Source organism: Marmota marmota, unplaced genomic scaffold, assembly GCF_001458135.2.
Source record: "Marmota marmota marmota unplaced genomic scaffold, marMar, whole genome shotgun sequence".
Classification (NCBI taxonomy): Eukaryota; Metazoa; Chordata; class Mammalia; order Rodentia; family Sciuridae; genus Marmota; species Marmota marmota.
Genome location: NW_025999842.1, coordinates 55,088,639 through 55,111,129, shown reverse-complemented (window position 1 = coordinate 55,111,129; position 22,491 = coordinate 55,088,639). Strand labels below are relative to the sequence as shown.

At 39.0% G+C, this 22,491-nt stretch overlaps 1 protein-coding gene across 1 annotated transcript in view; it reads right to left on the bottom strand.

Moving 5' to 3' along the window:
* The window catches only part of Heca (hdc homolog, cell cycle regulator), a 15,074-nt gene extending 13,616 nt beyond the window's left edge, over positions 1 to 1,458 (bottom strand). The window contains exon 1 of the mRNA XM_015501779.2: positions 418 to 1,458. Coding sequence (XP_015357265.1) covers positions 418 to 1,345 — 928 coding nt within the window. The 5' untranslated portion in view covers positions 1,346 to 1,458. The remainder of the gene's footprint in view (positions 1 to 417) is intronic.
* Between the last annotated feature and the right edge of the window lie 21,033 nt (positions 1,459 to 22,491).

Below are 22,491 nucleotides of genomic sequence, written 5' to 3'. Positions count from 1 at the left end.
CCCGCCCCCTGTTATGATAGAAGAAAATGTACAGCTTTCTGGACACATTAACACAGGATTCAAAAGAAACTATTTCATAGCCAGTGAGAATTATACAATTCCTTTCCTAAATTCCCTCCCAATTATGAAAAACTATACACCAGTAATCCTCTCTTCAAATTAAAGCAGAAAAAGAACATAAAATTACCCACCAGGCCAACTATACTTGGTACAGTGACATCAGAGTACAAAAATCACCATCACCTCACTGGGCGAAGCTGAAACATTCACATGTTACCTAGCACCTGACTAGAACAAAAATACAACATCAATTAAAATTAAGTAAAAAAAATTAAGTCAAAACAGAGCAATTCCACCTTGTTAGCTTTTTTGAGTTTTAACAAACAGTAAGCAGGCAAGGTGAATCAACACCTATACCTTGAAGGTGGCAAGGAACATCATATTCGATCTCATCATGTCTTGAGGGGCTTAAGAACAGAGTTCCATCCACCAGAGGGAACTGTTCGAAGACAGGGAGTGCCCGGTGGCACAGAGCACAGTTTACAACATTTCTGTGGCTGGCACTGAGGGCTGCAAGAATGAACTTCCGTAGATCCTCGCCCTGGCCCACTTGAGCATCATCTTCCATCCTTACATGAAAAGTGTTCAGCTTATGCCTGGGGATGTGAGTGAGGAGCTCAGAGAGGTCCAGCCGCCGTAGGAACTGTACAGGGGTATCAAAGTGTCCCCCCCTGTGAACAGATAACCCAGTTGGAGCATAATCGAAGTGGGCATTTCTGAACACATGGCCCCCAGCAATGGCCTTTTTGTGAGGCTCAAGATGGATGGCATTCTTTAAGAATTCCCCAAGGTATCTGGAGGAGCGGGGGCCACTGAAGTGGGCAGGGGAAAGGATAGAGTAGCCAGTAGGTGGGGACTGGCCAGGGGAGCCACAAGGGGAACGGGCACCATAGGCTGTGGCACTGACGACCTTTTCCTGGGAGTTCTGCCGGTCCATGGAATGTCGTCGGGGAAGATCATGGTTCAGGCCTTTCTGAGACTTGTTTGGGGGCCTGCATTTTTTTGCCTCCTCCCCAGCCTCCCCTGGGGGCCTCCCTGTGTTCTTCTCTGACCCAGACTTCTTCTTTTTCTCGTCCTGCATCCGCTTCACCTGGTACCAGTCTGTGTCCTTCTTTAAGTGGCCCTGACCACAGCGACAGGAGCAGAATCGGAAGGCCAGGTCATAGCCCTTCTTGGTCCACATGTTCTGACGGCACTGCTTCTCATTCCAGCTGCGAGCCCGACCAATGCAGTTGAATTGTGCCAGGATGCTGCTCTCCCACTCATAGAAGCACTGCAGGTGCATCCAGGTGCTGTAAGGGCAGTGCTCATTGTTGCACACCACCTTCTGATAGTCATCCTTCTCCAGGTCCACTGGTCTCCCGAAGCTGCAGAGCAAGGGCGTGGCACATGGGGCTTCTGGAAGAGGAACCAAAAGAGAGACTCAGTGCACAGGACACCAGCAGACACCAATCCAGACAGCAAACCTATCATCCACTTCAGCCCATTCATGCCAGAGATATGCCACTACTGGAATAAATACTAGACAAAATTAAAAAACATTTACCATTTTCTTCTGGTATGAAGTTGTACCAAGGAATTTTATTTTCTGATATTTGTTATCTGTTAAAAAACAAACCAGTGAGCTTCAAAAAGTCTGAATTCTTCACAGTGCAATTTTGTGTCAGTACTTGCAACAGTACAGTATGAGGTTTTCCTAAGATGTGGGTTGGGTGTAAAGATAGGCAGTTACAAGGTTCCTTTAAAAATGAATAATCACTCCAGAGAACTAAGAAATAATATGAAGCAGTTCTGTTGGCACTTCCAAAGCCCTTTATCATGGGCTTTAAGTTGTCCTGAATATCAGAAGAGAGAAAACAGACAAGCCTCAGCTCCAATTCTCTTCTAGAGTGAGCTGACCTAATGACAGTTATGTGTGGTCAAACTAACTTACTGGTCTACAAAGAATTCCACTGCCAGGCTATAAAGGGAAAAATCAGAGTTCTCCCAGTTCTTTCAGACAGAAAGCAAAAACAATGAGATGTCTCTACCCGGTCTTAAGCAAAGGTCTCACACACGTTACAAACAGCCAAGCAAGTTCCCAGAACAGAAGGAAAACATGATGGCACAAAGCAGAACTCATTTCACCTCCAGGGCTGGGGCTAAAACCCAGGACCTCACACATAGGCTAGGCAAGCACTATACCACCAAGCTATATCCCCAGCTCCCAGAACCTATTTCTTTTTTTTTTTTTTATGGACCTTTTAATATATTTTTTTGATTTTCTATGGACCTTTATTTATTTATTACTTATATATAGTGCTGAAAATCAAATCCAGTGCCTCACACATGCAAGGCAAGCACTCTGTCACTGAGCCACAACCCCAGCCTAGAACCTATTTCTTAAATAGCAAGTGTGGTGTAGAGATTAGAATTCCACTGGATTCCTGTAACTTCTCAATGATAACTCAATGAACTTAGAACTCATTTTTTATTTGTTCTTTTTAGTTATATATGACAGTGGAATGAGTTTTGATGTATAAAACATACAGAATTTTTTTTAAATGTCAAAAAATTTGACAGAAACACTAAAAAATTAATAGTTTCCAAAAGGAGGGATGGATGAACAGAGCACAGATGATTTTTAGGACAGTGAAACTATTCCATATGACACTATAATGGTGGATACATTTGTCAAAATTCAGAGTATGCAGCATCAACAATTAACCCTAAGGTAAACTATGAAATTGAGTGATAATGATGTCAGTGTGGGTTAATCCACTGTAACAAATGTACCGCTCCGTGGAGAATGTTGATAGTGGGATGTTATGCATGTGTGGGGGTAGGGAGTGTGCAGGAACTCTCTGAACTCACAATTTGCTGTGAACTTAAAACTGTTCTAAAAAATGAAATATACTTTTTAAATGAAAGGAAAAAGAACTGGAAGCCCAGTTCCATGGAATACTAGCTTATAAAAGTGGACTGGTTACTTCACCTACTTAATTCTCAACTTCCTCAACTATAAATGGGCATAATTAGTTACTTCCTTATAGAGATTTTAGTGAGGATTAAGTAGAAAATGCTTAGAGCTTTTAGCATAGTACTTTGCATATAGGATTTACTAATGTTATTGTCACTCTTGTTCTTATCATTAGCTGAATCTTTATGATACAACTAGGACATTTTAATTTGTGAAATAAGCTCTGTAATGAGGTGGTGGAGACGCTAAACTAGATATGGCAAAATTGGTCAAAAGTAGGGCCAAACTTGGAGACTGAGAGCCTGGTGGTGTAGCAACAGAAAGGATTCCAGGAATGCCAAGGAAAGAGGCCAGAAGCCACAGGCCCAAAGTAGGAGCTGCCAGTTATACGGAGCAGGGGCTGAGTTTAATTACAAGCCCAGAGATGAGAAGAGCACCATGCAGAGGAACATGACCAGTAGGCTTCCCCACCTGGTCTCTGCATTTCTGCAATTTTCAATACAATTCATCACTCCCCTTAAATTCTTCTCCACATTTATGTGCTATTTTGTTACCATCTAGTTCCTCCTTTGCCTCCCATTCCTCAAAAGAAGTACTTCCCAGGCTTAGTGCTCAGCACTTCTCTCTCCACTAATTTAGAAAGAAGCTAACAATTAAATTTGTCTTTTCTCAGTGAGGGCTCTACTGGTGCCTGAACAATTCTTTGTGGAATAGGGCTGTCCAGTACATTATAAGAACACTTAATATCTGTAGCTTCCACCCACCTTACCTTCCCATAACTCTGATGTCCATAACATTTCAAAGGCCCCTTTGGAGGGCAGTATTAATCCCAAATGGAAACCCCTGGACTTGATTGCAAAGTTTCCATGTGCTATGTGCAGGAATTTAGACAAATCCCCTGTACTTGAGACACTAAAGGACGACTCTCAGCCTCATGATTCTGTTTTAGAATGTGCTCCTTAGTGGCAGTGTGGGGCATGGGACTGAAAGCAGGTAGTCCAAAGACAAGGGCTCTAGTTATCTGGTGGAACGGTGAGTCCCTGATCTCCTGTAGCAGTGTCAGATGACAGCACATGAGAACTCACAAGATGCTGAACAGGGAAGGTATGGACAGAAGACTTTGGGCTCCCCTAATTTGAACCTGCTGAGTTAGCTGCAAGTACCCATGCAATACAATATCAAGTTAGAAAAAGACATGAATGTAATTAGAACTCAAAAGAGTCTGAGCTGAGAGTACAGATGTGGAATGAGTTACCCAGAGATAGAGGTCCTGAGACCCATGGGATGCTCAAGAGGAATTGGAGGAATGGACATAAACAAGAAACTGACGAAAGAATCCTGGGAAATAAGGGTTAGTACCAAGACTAGAGAAGAAAAGTCCTCAACAGAGATTAGTTAAAAAAAAAAAAGAAAGAAAGGAGAATCACTGGAAGACAAGTCAGAAATTCCATCAAATCAGTTAGGGAAAAGTATTAGGAATAGAGGACTGTGCAATGTCCCAGAGTACCTGGTAAGATTAGTTTCTCAGCCTTTGCACTACTGACACTTTGGGCTGGGTAATTCCTTGTGTGGAAGCCATCCTGAGAATTGTTAATATGTTCTAAGTAACATTCCTACCCATAGCTGCCAGTAACACTCCATTTGCCTGATTGTGACACCCAAAACATCTCCAGACACTTCCAGATATCCCCTAGGAAGCAACATCATCCTTGGTTGAGAACTATTGGATAAGATAAGCCTGAAATGTCCTTGCAGAAATAAGCAGTGAGTTGGGCACTGCCACCTTAGTGAGGACAATCCAGTGGCATGATGGTGGTGAGGCCAGAGGCAGACAGTAAGCCACTGATGGCGAGGTGAAAAGGTAGAAATATATGCAGATGTCTCTCCAAGAAACTCTTTCAGAAGTATAACTGTAGAGGGAAGAAAAGAGAATGGGCAGAGGACAGAGAAGAGCAAATGCTGAGACCTAAGCATGGTCAGGCACTGGGGGAATAAATGTCAACAATTCAGGGCAGCTTGACAAGACAGAAGCAGGAACAAACACTATGATTCCCCTACTCAAAAACCTTCACAACCTCACCACTGCCCACTTAATAACCACTACATTCCACCAAATGCATCAGCACAGGCAGGAGGACCCCACAAAGCCTGTGTGAATACTAGCTATGACTATCTCTGTGTTACAGTTATTCCCTTTAGTATGCAATTCCAGGGTCTTGGCAAAATAGCTGACTTGTATACCTCCATGTATCTGATTACTGTAGCTTTCCCACCTAGGTTCTAGGTGTGCACAACTCTTAATCTTCATCTGTTCAAATCCTGTTTTGTCTAGGACAGCAATTCACATTATTAACCAGTACCATTTATGAGCCATGAGCCCTTGGACAAGTACTTAACTTTTACATCAGTTTCCTCTGTATAAAATGCAAATAACAGAACATACCATAAACTGTACAAGGATGAACAAAAACTAATACACACAGTGCTTAGAATAGGGCCTGGATACCTATTAAACCTCCACTCTTCCTCCCACTCCAGGGATCAATGCAGACACCAGGACTTTCCTCCCTGTGCCACGGGACTCCTCTCAGCATGGTATGGTCTTAATCTTACTGGAGTCTATCACTGTGGTCCTGCCAGATGACAACTCAGTAGAGAACACTCATCTTTGAGTTCCTGAGACCACTGGGCCCAGGCCTTTTACAAAGTCAAGGCTGAATAAAGTTGCATTAAAGACACTATACATAAGACTCACACCTGACAAGAGGAGCAGAGGAAGGGAGAGATCTATAATTCCAGAAGAGACCTGAATATACTAAAGCACAGTGAAAAAAAGTAGAAGAGTGGTTTGAAACATCGAGAAAATTAACTGCAGTCACCTGGGCTGTGACCTTTAGAATCCTTTAAAATGTTAATTAGTCAATTAAATAAAGTTCAGTCACTTTTATCTTCAATCCTCCGGAGGAACAGACTTGCAGGGGATGTCTCCAAAATGAAATAGTAATAACCAAAATACACTAACCCAGGCTAATAAACTCAAATGAAAAGATGGCCTAACTATACCCTTACATTCACAATATTCAAAATGCATAATTCTGAGATTTACTTGACATTTCTTTAAAAAATATAGACTAAGGTAGACTAAGAACGAAAAATCTTATTTATATTTCAAATCAGCAGAAAATGTATCATTTAAGCAATATTAGGCACCTCCTACACACCATGCTTTTGGAGATGGAAAGATATGGCAAATTGTGCTAGTAGCTCTAATGAAAGTACATGCAGGCAACACAGAGAAGGTACCACAGTCCTGCCCACATCTGTCTAACAACACTGTCTATAATCATCACCACCATTCTCATGTGCTTTCTACCTTCCAAAACTCTACAGAGGGCCCTACTATGGTTTGGACATGGTTGAGTGCCCAAAGACTCATATGTTGGAGGCCTGGTCCCCACTGTGGCAGTGAGAGATGGTATGGAACTTTTAAGAAGTGGGCCTGATGGGAGGTCCCTGGATCACTGCCTTTAGAAGGCAGAATACTAGTCTCCTGGAGTGAAGAGTTTAAAAAGCCTAAGCCCCAACCCAAGTGGCTCTCTTTTTTGCTTTATCTTCAATCATTCAAGATATAGCCTCGAAGAGAATGTTTCTGAAATGTAATGGCAATAACCTGGCTGATGATGTGATGACTTGCTCCTGCACATGGCCCTAACATTGCCATTGTCCATACAATATGACCCAACCAAGAGGGTCTTCCCCAAAACCAAGTCAATGAAGATTCCATGCCTGTAAACCTTTAAGACTGTAAGCTAAATAAACACCTTTTCTTCATAAGTGGACTATCTCAGGTATTTCCATACAGCAATGAAAAGCTTACTAATACAGGCCCCCACTCCAACTTGCCAGGCCTGTTTGTTCATGTCAGCCACTTTGATGTGGCCTTGTGGCTAGGCCTCAAAAACAAATGCAAAGCCAAGATCTTGTTTAATGTTGAGTAATGCATGCTAACAGACACCTTCCTCCATGACACACACACAGCCCAAGGGTGAGTCTGCAAGGGAGGCAGGCAATTCAGGAACAGGGTGACTAGGAATAACAGGAGGGTGAGCCATCAAACAGTCAGGGCCTTCTGACAGTTCTCTCACCTCTCACACAGCCTCCCACCCCATCCACACTGGAAAGGCAGCAGGGAACAATAAGACAGATGGGTTTGCGTGTCAGTCCTGCTGCTGACTAGTTGACACCGAGCAGTTTACACATCTGTAAAGTGAGGATAAAAAATGCATGCCTCACTCTGCTCAAATATATGTGAAAACACTTTATAAACTATAAGGTTCCATAAAAATGCCTACATTTCTATGCTATGTCTACCATATTTTTATGCCTTTGTAAATGGCTCTTTAACTAAATGCAAACTGTTCCAATGTATTTCTGACTTTTTCGAATGTTTTGGATGTACCATACAATAGGCACTTAGAAATTTAATAGACAAATAACATCACACCTCTTTTCCAATTTCTTGTGTCTTACAACTAACCAAAACATATAGGAAAAGATTTTGTAATTCTAACAAACAGTATCAGCAACTTTGAAAATCAGACTTATAACAAATTAGCTTTATTACAGAAGCATTTAATTGCTTCCTGAAAGGAAGAAATTTATAAGATCCTTAGCTCTTAAGAACAGCAGTCCCACAAAGGTATAAATGGAAAACAGATTGATCTGATAACTAGGCCTTTAATGGGAGGGAAAAAACAGCACCTCACATTCAGGGAGGGCAAGTATCACAAGTGTCCCTTGGGACATTAGTCTAAACTGTGATAACTGAACTAACAAGAAATATGGAAAATTTTCTCTTATGCAGAGTCATAAAAATGTATATAAACCCTCCGAGGTCTGTTTTTACAGTTTCATCATCAAGCATTCAGTGCCTATAATCCATTTTTCCTTGCATGAGTTAAAATAAACAAGTTTCATGTCACTCTGGGCAAAAATCTGAAGGAGTTTCAAGTCTAGACAACAAGGGAATTAGGCTGAGGTCACCTGGCAGTCTGCCTTGTCTCCCCAACCTATTCATCCTGTATTTCTGCCCCTACTTCAAGACTCCATACTCTATGCCAGGCAGTGGTGCACACCTGTAATCCCAGAGGCTCAGGAGGCTGAGGCAGGAGGATTGCAGGTTCAAAGATAGCCTCAGCAATTTAACAAGGCCCTAAGCAACTTCCTGTCTCAAAAACTGAAAAAAGGCTAGGGATGTGGCTCAGTAGTTAAGTGCCCCTTGTTCAATCCCTGGTACAAAAAAAAAAAAAAAAAAAAGAGAGACTCTATATTCCTTTTAGTTAAATTAAAAGTAAAGGGTCTGACAAGAGTCATTTGTCATTTACACTGACCACTGGACAAATCCAAATCCCCTGACAATCCTGACAATCATTCACACAAAATGAAGGACCCATAAATCAGGAATTGCAATCTTCAGGGTTTTGACTGTGAAATGAAATATTTTCAACCATCTTAAAACAGATGCAAGCATCTCAAGCTGTTGGGAGCTGGGTGCAGTGGAGGAATCCAAAGAGTCTTGTGAAATCACGAATGGCTTTCTAGGCAAAGTCTAAGGTAGGGACCTGGTCTTATGCATTCTTATAAACTCATAACTGTTAAAATTGTAAAAGGTATTTAATAAATGCTTTGTTGGAGGAAAGAATGACCCAACCAGATATAGTACACTGGGGTGACTAAAATACTAGAGACAGGAATCAGGGATGAATCTCTAGGGATATTTAGCCCTTCTGGGGGGACAGGCAGTCGGGGAGTACAAACTAAGTCTTTCAGAGTCAGGCCAGGCCTTCTCTGTCACCCTCACTTCCTCAAATTCATTGGCTATGGGTACCAAATGTCAATGTTAAGGTTTCTAAACAACTATTGAAAATATTTTCCATACAGCAATTCCTTGTATATGAAAACACACACCCCTGATTGCACAGTAGTCCCCCATGGGGCATGAAATTCCTGACAAGTGTCCTCAATCTCTACCTTCAGAGTGCATGGCATAAGACTACAGACTCTGGAGTCAGCCTGCCTAGATCTGACTCTCATCTCTGAAATGTATTAGTTTTCAAGTCTTGGGCAAATAATTTAACATCCCTGTGCCTCTATTTTCTTACCTGTAAAATAGTGAAAATAACACCACCTACTTCAAAGGGCTGTTAAGAGGAACAAAGGAGTTATTAAGGTAGTTTGAACATAGCCTGGCACTAAAGTATTCAACTATAAGCAATTATTATCAAAAGCTATCTCACTTTACATCACTAAACGTAATAATCAGGGACTTTGAATGAACTTAGAGCAAAGTTACACAGAGGAGATGACTACCCTCCTTTCTCCACATGTGCAGTTCACCTGGACTCACCAGGAGTTTAGCACTTTTGACAGGGCACATCAACCCCTTCTCAACTCCACACACCACACCACACAGGGGGACACACTCTCCTCTCACCTTGTGCCTCTCCTTAGCCCCCCAACCCCAAATCTCTCCCACATCTCCCATGCCCAGAGAAGTACCTCCCTCTCAGCTGAAAAAGCTAGCTCACTATCTCCGGGTCCTCTGCACTCAATACTCCATACTCTGAGGCCAAAGGCTGCTTGCCTGTTCTTCCAACTTAACTCTTTGTCAATCCTGACTTCTCACATGTGTTGTAAGCTTATAAAGGACAAGCAATGTATTTCTTCCCCACAACAAACAAAGCAGTCTGGCATGTATCCAATATTCACTGACTAGTTGTAAACAGAAGGAAAAGTGACCTTCAAAATGTTTCTTCTAACCCTTTAAAGATGTTTTCCTCAGTCCCAGGCAAATAAGTCCCTTGTTGGATGTCTCTTCCAACCTAAACCATTTTTACCAAGCCTGGGTAGCAGGGAATCATAAAACACAACTGCATTTTATTCATGAGACAATTTAAGACTGATTACCCCAATCTAGGGTAGACGTTGGGGAAAGCATGCTCGGAACACATATATCCTCAGTCACTATGTTGTACTTCTGCTTCTTAATTATGTCAGCTTTATTGCTACTATTTCTGTTTGATCTCATAAATTAACTGTGTGGCTTATCATAGAGTCTTTCATCATATCTAATTGCTATTCCAAAGTTACTGATTTCTGGATGTTTTTCAGCACTTCTTTTTTTTTAATTTTTTTTAAGTTGTAGATGGACATAATACCTTTATTTTATTTTATTTTTGTATTTTTATGTGGTGTCCGAGATCGAACCCAGTGCCTCACATATGCTAGGCAAGCACCCTACCACTGAGCCACAACCCTGGCCCTTTCGGCACTCTTAAGTCGTTTGAATAATATTTTGAAAGCTATAACAAGGATTTAAAATTATAACAGTAACTGTCAAAATAACAACACAAATGCCATTAAAGTCCTCAAATATGTTCTGTCAACAAGAGTTCAAACACACCATCAAAGTTAGCTGGTATTTTTGTCTATAAGAAAAGGTGGGCCACTAGGTAAAAAAGCATTTTTACAATGCAGCTGACCTGCCAGCTTTGAAAATATGAGATGGCTTAATGCATAATTTGGGGGAAGTGTTCACTGAAATTTTGTATACAATATGAAGCTTTTATTAATATTATTTGTCATTTTTTGAAATTCAAATAGTTCAATTTGCATATAATGGGATCATTTTCCTAGAAAATAAATTAGCAAGGCTACCTTTTCTCTTGCTTGGAGATTTAGAGCTTAGGGGAACCAGATCACTGAAAACTGCATAAGCACCCTAGCATCTACACATACTATAGGAACACAAGGAGGTCTGGGTATTCTGGGAGCCAAATCACAATATGGTAAAATGGGAATGGGTCTCCAGATTAAGTACATATACAAATACATGTAACTATGTATATCTGCAAAGAACAGTTCAGATAGTTGTTAAAGTATACCATTTTTAAAGACCCTAGAGAAAGACTTCTTGTCATTCTTTAGTATCATATTCCAATTTTAAGGCATTTTCCTTCTATGGAATATAAATCTTGGTTTTAGTGATCCTTATCAATATTCTCCTTTGTCAGCAAAACTTCTTGATCATATTCTATAAATGTGATCCCCATTGACCATTTAAGTTGTAACACAGCATCTCCAAAATGTTGTACCTGCCTCTTCTCTCTTGATGAGCCCTAAAGTGGAGGCCAAAGCCAAAGCAGAATTGGCCCACTCACTTTACCACTGGAATCCTACTACTACAGCTAAAAAGACCATGGCTTTTCCTCTTCCCTAGGATATTCCCCAAGTAAAAATATAACTGCGTGATTAACTGCCAAACTGGGTCATCAGCAGACCTGTCAGGGAATACAACCCATAACTCACTGCTTTCATCATCTTCCAAAAGCTCAACTGGGAAATAATTTTTATGAAATGTTTCATAGGTGACATGATGTCTACACTCTCCTCCAGATCAGAACTCCAGCAGAGCAGTTTAGTTTCAGTGTTATCTTAAAGGAGTCCAGGGATTTTTTTAAGGGATGTGAAGAGAATGTCTTCTAGGTGCAGCATGCACTCTCCAGGTAGCCAGGCCTCTATCTCAGCCCCTTATACTTATTCACATACTAGGCCCCAGAGTCATTTGGGCGTGGGACTTCTGTGCAAGATAAAATCGATCACTCAATTAAGCCAGATGGCCAAGAGCTGGTTACTTCAACCACACTGTTTCATTCCCTTGACAGACTGCTTTTAATGATGACAGCATGTTTCATACATTTGTTTTATTTATGAATGGACATTGCAAATGGTTAAGCGACTGCTTTTTGTTTTCTAATCTGATGGGTATTATAAAGCACACCGCTGCTGCTGTTTGCTTCATCTGTACTGGAAATCTGAAAACTAAATTTGTGACCTACCTTTTAGAGCAGCTCAGAACATGCATCTTTTTCCCTAACAATATTATCTTTACTATTAATATCTTCACTTATTATTCATCTTACAGTATTATGTGTACTTTTGAAAGCCAGTTTAAATTAATTTTAGAATAAAGATCCAAATAATCAAAAAAATCTATTTGTCAACTCCTAATTTTCAAATATGCATTTGACAAATGTGCATTAAAGCCGGTACTTGATGGGTGCCAAAATTACTGGTGCTTATATTCCAAAGCCAGTCAGAGAAATAGGTGCCCACTTGACCTCAATGCAAATACAGTGAGCATCCTCCTCTTTGCTGTAACACAGGATTTTGAACCTTGTCCTTTTTGTGTCAGACACTGAAACAAAAGAATATGAAACAAAAAATATATACAAACAAGAATTTGGAAATTGAAAATACTGATAATATTCTGTGCACAAATGTGATAACAGCATTTTAGTTTCCCTTCTTCTACTCCTGGAAGGAATCAAGGAACATCAATACAATATTTGACACCCCTGAATTTCTTCCATCATCACAACTGACCATAAATGTGGTAAAAGTTAGTTAGCTGCAAATATTACAGAGTTGATGCTAGATTTTTGTTTTAAATCAGCATGTGCTAACCAATTTACTAGTTATGAAACATTAAAAAAAACCTCTGATAAATTATAATAAAGAATTCAAGGGATGGGGATATAGTTCGGTGTATACTCAGAATATGTACTGCCCTGGGCTCAATCCCTAGCACCAAAAATCAAGACAAAATAAAATGGTCAAATAGAGGATATTCTGGGTACTTGATTAAAAGTCATCAGAGATGAGGAAATATGCAAAACAGTGTATTATGTATATTCCAGGATGTCTTAAAGTTCAAACTGTAAACTTCGCGTAGGAAACATTTCAAAGTATCCTGAAGAAATCAGTTCTCTTAGTGGGTTTTTATGGACAATTGCCTAAGAAAGAGTCTTCAAACTTTCCAGGACACTAATACATTTTATATGGTCAATTTTTTTAATAGCTATTCTTTAAGAAGGACCCTGTTCTAACAGATAAAAGTAAACTACCAGACTCGTCTTAGGGTTAAATATTTGTTTCATAACATAGTTTGGATCTGGAATAAACCCCAAGGCTATATCCTCAACTTGGTGCTATGGGAAGTGGCAGAAACTTTAAGAGGTAGGACCTAGTGGGGGAGATCTTAGGTCACTGGGGGCACAGGTCCTTAGGGAACTGAGACCCTGGGTTCTTCCTCTCTTTTTCATTTTGCAGCCATTAGAGCAGTTTCACTCCACCACATGTTACTGCTAGCAAGTGGCCCCACAGGGCTTTTCACCATTAAGTAAGCTCTAGCCTAGGAATAGGGCTTTTTACCAGTAAGTGAATAAACAGGACTTTTCACCAGTAAGAGAGCTCTGTGAGTCAGGTCAACCAGACTTGCCTTACAAATGAGGCTTTACCAGGGAGCATCAGGACAGGTCAAATAGTGACAATTCTCTGGGGCTAGGGGTTTGGGGAAACTCCCAACCTATTCTTCATCCTCCATAAGTACTTACTAGTCCACTAGTTTTGAAAGCTACCGTGGAGGTAGGAAGAGGGGGTAGAAACAAGTCAAGTTAAAACACAACAGTGCTCACCATTCTTGCTATGATTCAGCCATTTCTTGTGAACAAACACTCTTAGAGTTACTGTAAAACTCTAATTAACTTCCAGAATTTTGAAAAGAGGTTTTTGTAATTTTTGCCAGTGTTCTTGTTGCTTTTATGGACAAGTAGATTTCTGGAGGTCCTCACTCTTCCATTCTAGAAGTTTTTCTTCAGTTTACACATACATAAATGACAAAGTTTACAATAAACCAGAAACAGTATCCTTTGCATCTATTTAATAAACTTTTGAAAACAAGATGGTGACTATTTAAAATATACAAGAGTGGAAATAAATTTTAAAAGTTTGATTACCACCAGATCAGTATTCTGAAGACTAGACTATGATCATGTTATATACACATTCAGAAACAGAGTAAAGTCCCACATCCCTAGGTTTTGTACAAGGAGTTCCAAAACTAGGCCCAGGCTGGTGTTTCCACCTGATCACCCACCAGGCCATATGCAAAGTCTCTACTTTAACCTTGACCCCTCTATGTCACAACAATGGAGAAATCAGATGAGAATGGGAAGAACTGGGCATAGAAGCTAACTGTGCCCCACACCACACCTCAAATTCATAGGGTATTTAAGAATCATTTCTTGACTAACTGGTAAGAACATTTTTGGCAAAAACTAAAAAGGACTTTTGTGTTTGTGTGATACTGAGGATTGGACCCAGGGCCTCACACATGCTACACAAATGCTCTACCACTGAGCTACCTCCCCAGCCCCTAAAAAGAATTTACTAGGTTTTCTCAGATATTTTTGAGACATTTTCTTTACTGAAAACAAAAAGCAGGGGCACCATGGCATGTACCTATAATCCCAGCTATTAAGGCTAAAGCAGGATATTACAAGTTTGGGGCTGGACTGAACAACTCCATCTCAAAATAAAAATATTTTTAAAGGGCTCAGTGGTAGAGTGCCCCTGGGTTCAATCCCTAGTATCCAAAAGTAAATAAATAAATAAATAAAACTAAGTTCTATACATAAAGAAAAGTTAGTACTTATAAAAATATTTTTCCAGCTTGTTTTAATTAGTATAGGAGCTACAATAAGATCACTTAAGCATATCTGCCTTAGTCTCTGATTCACTTTAACCTCCCTTATATTATTTTAGTGTGAGAAACTACTATAAAGTGGGCAGCAAATTGAACACACTGTGATTATGTCCAGTTAAACATGTTTTTACGTTTAAAGTAGGGTTTAAACACATGGTTTTTACTCGGGCAAACCACTCTATCCAAATAAATATGGAAGCTTCACATTTAAAAAACAAAAGGCCACAAAACCCCAACCAACTCTTCAACTAAATTTAACAACTTGAACTTTTAATGTTCTCTCAATATATTCAGTCTATTCTCCTAGATGCACTCTTTTTTTTTTTTTAACTTTCAATTAAAACCCACAAACCTATCCAGCCACAAATTCAAACTAAATAGAACACTTCTATTTTACCTATTTTTTATTTCTACTCTGGATTCAACACTTTGACAATAAGAAATCCACTTCAATAATGCCCATAAAGCAGAAAATTCATATTTTCTAGTCTAGCAGAAGCTATATCAAGACCCAAAAGGACAGGGACCCAAGCTATGCCTGCTTTAGGCTGAGTGTCAGTATAAAGACAATAGTTTCATAGTTTTTCCTGAATGTTTCTTTAAAATACCAAAGTTCCATAAATAGAATACAGCAACCCCTAAACTCAGATTCTACAAACACTTTCTGAGCACACAATCCTTTAGTGATATGCCCAAGGTCATTCAGCTGTAAGTAGCTTCCATCCACATAGCACATAAATGGGATAAATAGCATTGAATAGAACTAGAGATCTAGCTCAGTGGTAGAGTACTTGCCTGGCAGGCTCAAGACCCTGGGTTCCATTCCCAGTACCACAAAAAAATAAATTAAAAAAAGAATACGAAACAAAGACCAATAACTTGTGTAAACACATCACTGTACAAAGTTCTATAATTGAGAACAGGGCCTTATTCAAAATGTTCAATGCTCATGTTAATACTCAAACTTACTTAAAAACTAGGTATAAGATAAATTAAATTAATTTAATTAAAGAAGTATTTAAGCCCAATTAAAGCATAAAGGTTTCCTGATCCTAAACTTTGCACTACATAAAAACAGACAATGAGGCAAACCTACTCTAAAAAACTGCTAAACTCAAAAAGAGCAGGGGAAAGTTATGAGCAAAGGCTCACTATCATTCAATGAGAAAATAAAGCAACTTTTTGTTAAGAAACACCATTCTCTTGGAATTGAGAATTTGAAATTAGCAGAGACCGAGTATCAGAAGGTGAGCCTGCTTTACCTGCACTGGGTCAATGGATTAGGTTAACACACCAACTCCCGATATGATTTTAAGACTACTATATTTAAATCAACATAGCCTCAGCACATGTAGCTAAATTCATTTCCATACCCTACCTATCCCTAAAAGAAACTACATCTTTATACCCACTTGTTTTCCACATGCATATTCTGCCCTGCTGAACTCTCTGAAATGATACACTTTTTGCTCCCTTGCTTTGCCTCGAAAATAATCAATCTAGTAAAAGCTTTTTAGTGATCACCCTAACATCATTTTGCTGGGATCTAGGGAAAAAAAGACAAGCCTTTGCCTGGGGCCACTCTTCACAGACTATTTCTGAAATGCTACATCAGCAACCAACAAGCAAGTTAAAGAATCTGTTGCAACAAGGAAAGACTTGTCAAAGAAGAAGGCATGTCTAAGTCTCATTACATACTTCAATAAAAATGAAAACGACTCAAGATTCAGTCATGATTATATCTTAGCCTAGCAGTTCACCACATATACACTCTCAAAGCAGCTTGCTATAATACAACTTGTTTTTAAGAAAAGAGTTCACAAAATTTTCTAAGGAAACTCCAAATTCTAGACTCCTTTGATATTTTAAGCTAGTGATATTATTATAAGTAGATATTCATTTCTTATCCAATTACCAGCTCATGTGGAACCCACATGTAATTTTGTACTATGGATGTTTCTGGGTTTTGGATTTTCTTTTTGCTTTCTTTCTTTCTTTCTTTCTTTTGACCCAGCTCCTCACACATGCTAGATGTGTTTGCCAGTGTTCTTGTTGCTTTTATGGAAGCCCTTACTCTTCCATTCTAGAAGTCCTTCTTCAGTTTACACATACATAAATGTGAGGCAACCACCCGGCACTGAGCTACATTCCCAGCCCACTATGGCCATTGTCAAAGACTCAAAACCATTCATTTCAAACTAGAGGAAAAAATAATCTCCCATTTGCAAAAGAGTTACCAAAAAATCTAGAAATTTCTTTTTGGCATAAGAGAATTTGTCATATTATATATTAAAAGTTTATACAATTATATTCTAAATGAATTCTAACTAGTATTTCCAAATTCAAGAGAACATTTCAAATTAATTCTTTTAAAATGTTTCCAAGTCATCTTCAGATCACATATCTCATAGAAAATTTTTTGTCAACCCAATCCTAAGAAATAAAGTGATTCCACATATATATATGAATACATATATGTATCAAGTATCTCATGCCCATAGAAACTGATTTGATAAAATCCACAATATAGTTTGCTAAATGCACAATTCTATAACCTAATTTAAAATGCAACATTATTAAATGGGATGTAAGGAAACAAAATGAAAGTCCTGTGACCATTTCAAAATGTTTTATAACAACACTTAAACTTCCATTGCATATGACCCTAGAGGCAGGTAAAAAGCAGAAAGCAAAAAGGCCTGAAGTGAATCAAGATATAAACTATGCAATGCATAACTACAAATCCAGTCACACTGGTAAATCATGCAGTACAACAGGCAATAGTTATAATCAAAGTGAACTATGCTGTTAAAATGAAGCCAAGGAAAGCCTGGGGATGGGATGATTCACAGGTCACAAGGAAACAATCCCCAAATCAGCTATACTCACCTATACCTCTATTCACAAGTGAACGAACTCTCCTTACAGCCCAGTGCCACAGTCCTTCCCTACTGTGGGGTTGGGAAGGTCCCTTGAAGTAATTCTGTAAGGACTCACTTAAGGAACTAGACTTTCACTGAAAATAGTAGTCAAACAAACACTGAAGGGCTGTGGATGTGGCTCAAGCGGTAACGTGCTCGCCTGGCATGCGTGCGACCCGGGTTCGATCCTCAGCACCACATACAAACAAAGATGTTGTGTCCGCCGAAAACTAAAAAATAAATATTAAAAAATTAAAAAAAAAAAACAAACACTGAAGATTTTCCAGTAAAAACCACACAGCAAGGGCTCCCAGATCCAGCCTTGCCAAGGGAAAAAAAAAAAAAAGGCTTCCCACAAGAAGCACAATATAGATTTTGGAAGATCAACATTTACTGCCAACCAAGGGAGTAAGCCAAGGTCTACCTGGTTCTTCCAATTAAAAAGAATCCCTAATTGGGAAGCAGCACACACTACATCACAAACTGAGATCCACAAAACCTGTATAAAAAACCCCAAATCACTCCACAAGTATTTGCTTTTTCAAACTGCACTATGATTTGCAGACTTTGTCACAAACAATACCATATTATCCTCACTTTCTCCAGATAAATTTGGACTGGGAAAGGATCAGTGGACTTGCAAGATGGCATAGCCAGTTCTACAGCTCTGGCCTATGCCTTCCAAACCTCACACTCTTTTGAACAAGCAGTAAGCGTGGGAATCTTTTCCAAATACAGATATTTGAGAAGGTACAAGGGCTGCCTGGATCAGCGTGATGCACGGTATGTGAATAAACTCTTACTTCGATTGAGTGCTATGTTCTCATTTTATTAGCATACACATGTAATTTCAGTTCAAGTGCCAAAATGAGAAAAATGAGAACTTTCTTCTGACTTGGCATTTAAGTTTGTTATCACAAGCAAGATAGGGGCAATTTAGCCTTAAGAGATCTCAGTTTGCAGTTTGGTTCTTAAGAACTGGCGATAACAAGTACATAATGGGCCTTTATCTACAAGTTTCAAAGTCCTACTGAGCTGGTATAAAAACTGCAGAGTTTTTAGAAATGTGAAAGAGACAGGTGTTGAACACTGGAGCTCAGCTGTCTACTAGACAGTAGTGGCCAGAGACATAGGAGAGGTCAGGGAGAGCAGCAAGAATAGCAACCAACTGCAAACAGAACCTCCCAAACTGGAAAAAAGAAAAATAGAACCTTACAAATGTAACAACATTACTGTGACAGATATTCAAATGAAATATACGCTAACCCTATGCCATGCTCAAAACATTCTGCCCACAAGTAACTGCACAAATTTTTCCACTCTCCCCTACCTTAACTAAAGTTCTAGTTCTGTGTAGATGTTATATAATAATAAAAACATTTCTAGTCAGCAAGGACCACCTTAAATAAAGCTGAAAGACAATAATCTAGGGAAAACATATGCCAAAGATTATCCTGAATGTACAAACACTTCATGCAAATCAAAAAGAAAACAAATATCTTATTAGTAAAATGTACAAAGATCACAAATAATAAAATGTACAAATATACAAAAATATACAAATAATCAGTATACACAGAAAAAGATATTTACTCACTGAGAATTCTAAAACTCAAATAAAAATATCAAAGCGAGATCATTTTTTTCTATCTGGCCAAGATAAAAATGGCAATGAAAATTTACATCAGGGAATGTGAATAAATGAGCACTCCATAAGCTCGGAGTGTGGCTCAGTGGTAGGATGCTTAACTAACATGTGCAAGGCCCTGGGTTAAGTCTCCAGTACTAAGGAAGGAAAAGAGCACTCCTTACATTGCCAGTGTTAGTATAAATAGGTACTAACACAATTTAGTGTTAGTGTACAGGCAAACCCTTTCTGAAGATAGGTTTGGCAATACATATCTAACCAGTGATCCCACTTTTAGGAATTTACATTTAAGAAGAGACTCATGTCCTACTGATGATCTCTAGTCCATTAAGAACAGAAGTGCCAGCTCAAACATTCACAATCTCCAAATTGCCAAGACCAGGAATTCCTTCTATAGTACAGAGAAGGAATAAGATAAATGGGTACAATGCATGAGTAAAGTACTTCCTTAGACAAAGTACTTCCTTATAAATTTAATTTCAGTCTAACTATCAGAATAAGCATGAATTCTTTTAAAAGCAATATAAACACACCTAGTGATTCCTTAAATGTTTTTATACTGAACTTAAGTCCTCTACCTGAAAAGCCTGCATATAGTTTTGCATTATTTATGCATTATAAAGGTGGTCAAGATGAACCCAATTTTGGCATAAGGATCAGATACGTTTCTCTTCACTCAAACATACCTTTTCTGCAAGAAGGAAAGAAGGCCAACCCCTGATACTTGGCATCCTCAAATGCAGGAGCTGGGCATGGTGGCACACAATTAAAATTATACCTGTAATCCCAGTGACTTGTGAAGCTGAGCCAGGAGGTTCATAAGTTTGAGGCCAGCAATTTAGAGAGGTCCTAAGCAACTTAGCAAGACCTGTCTCCAAAATTAAAAAAGATTGGGGAGCGAGGTATGCTGCTGGGGATGTATTTCAGTGGTAAAGAGACACTGGGTTCAATCCCCACAAAAGCAAACAAGCAAACATAAATTGTAGAGTACTGCACCTGGCTTCTAGTAAGCACTTAGAAAACAGAGTTGTGGTACCTTCATTGTTCCTGACACTGTGAATGACTGCTTCTCCTTTATGCAGCTTCCCTGAGTTCTACAGTCCTAATATACTTATCATCAAGAATCTTACATAGATTGAGGTTGTGGCTCAGTGGTAGAACACTTGCCTAGCATGTGTGAGGCTCTAGGTTTGATCCTCAGCACTACATAAAAAGATAAATAAATTAAAAAAGGTATTGTGTCCATCTACAATTAAATATATAAAATCTTACCTAATTTGCTCCTGTACTGCAACACACCATCTTTACTCTAAAACTAAGAGCCTAATATAATGGAATCTTATCATTATAGAGCTAAAGTTACTTTAGTATGTAAGCCCTGCAAGATAAGAACAGATAGGAGGAATTGGAAACTGAAAGAAGTCACTAAGTTACCCTGTGTTGGATATTCACATTTCTGCCTCTACCACTGAAGGGCACTTCTATTTCTCAATGCCAGGCTCTCTCCATGATTTCTGGCATCAATTCTTGGTGCTGTCTATATCTGTTCATTAACACCCATTACCAACTATCCCACACTCAAGCTTCTCTGATTACAGGCCGTATCTGCCACCAATCAAAAATAGCCAGAACTTGATTCTGTACATTCCCTGGGTTCCATTTCTGCCCAGACACTGAGTTGTGTTAGGCATAGCAAGCTGTATTACGATAGAGTTCTATTAAATATCCTATCATCATATTCAGGAGTGCTCATTTAGAAACATAAAACAAAGTTTGTGATTCAATTTCTACATCAGTATAGAAAGACTCTCCTGAAATGTTTCTATAACTTGAAGGGACATGATCTAAAGTATAATCAAACTTATGCTCACCCCTAAGGAAAAATACATCTCCTTAACTTACAAGAGAAATCCGATACACAGCTAACTTTTGCCTAAATGTGTGCTCTTGATCAGTTTTGTTATAGGCACATGCCTCAAAGCATTCTATTTCTAATGAATTTCCAATAAAATGAAATAACAGAATTATAACATATGGGCCACCTTTTGCTATCTGACTCTGTAATTGCTCTTTTGGGGGTGTGGCAATATTTATTGAAGGGACTCACAATATGCCATTATGGTACAGAAATTATTTTGAGCTGAAGACTTTGAGTTGCTGAAATTTCTTGTCTAAAAGCAGAACCTTCCCAAAGAACTCAATTATCATAAATCCCCTCCCTGAGAGCAACCAGGAAGGACTGATATTCTCATTCTCTCTCTCTCTCTCTCTTTCTCTCTACACACACACACACACACACACACACACAACAGCGGAATGCATTACATTTCTTATTACATATATAGAGCTCAATTTTTCATATCTCTGGTTGTATACATAGTATACCCACATCAATTTGTGTCTTCATACATGTATTTTGGATAATAATGATTATCACATTCAGCCATCATTAATTACTCCGTGCTCCCTCCCCTTCTCCTCCCACCTCTCTGCCCTATCTAGAGTTCTATTCCTCCCATGCTCCCTTCTCCCTATCCCACTATCAATCAGCTTCCTTATATCAAAGAAAACATTCGGCATTTGTTTTTTTGGGATTGGCTAACTACACTTAGCATTATCTTCTCTTACTCCATCCATTTACCTGCAAATGCCATGATTTTATTCTCTTTTATTGATGAGGAATATTCCATTGTATATATATGCCACATTTTATTTATCCATTCTTCTATTGAAGGGCATCTAGGTTGGTTCCACAATTTAGCTATTGTAAATTGTGCCTGTGTCCCTCTAGTATGTTGTTTTTATGTCCTTTGGGTATAGACCAAGGAGAGCTGGGTCAAATGGTGGTTCCATTCCCAATTTTCCAAGAAATCACCATACTGCTTTCCATATTGGCTGCACCAATTTGCAGTCCCATCAGCAGTGTATGAGTGTACCTTTTTCCCCACATCCTCACCAACACTTACTGTTGTTTGTATGCATAACAGCTGCCATTCTGAATGAATCAATAAATAGGATGGATTCAAACTAAAAAAGTTTCTTCTCAGAAAAAAAAAATCTGTGAGGTGAATAGAGAGCCTACATACTTGGGAGCAAATCTTTACCCTTCACACATCAGATACAACACTATTCACTAGGGTATATAAAGAACTCAAAAAGCTAGACACACACAAAAAAAAAAAAACCAAAAAAAAAAAAAAACAAATAACCCAATCAATAAATGGGCCAAGGACCTGAAGAGACACTTCTCAGAAGATGATGTACAATCAATCAACAAACATGAAAAAATGTTCACCAT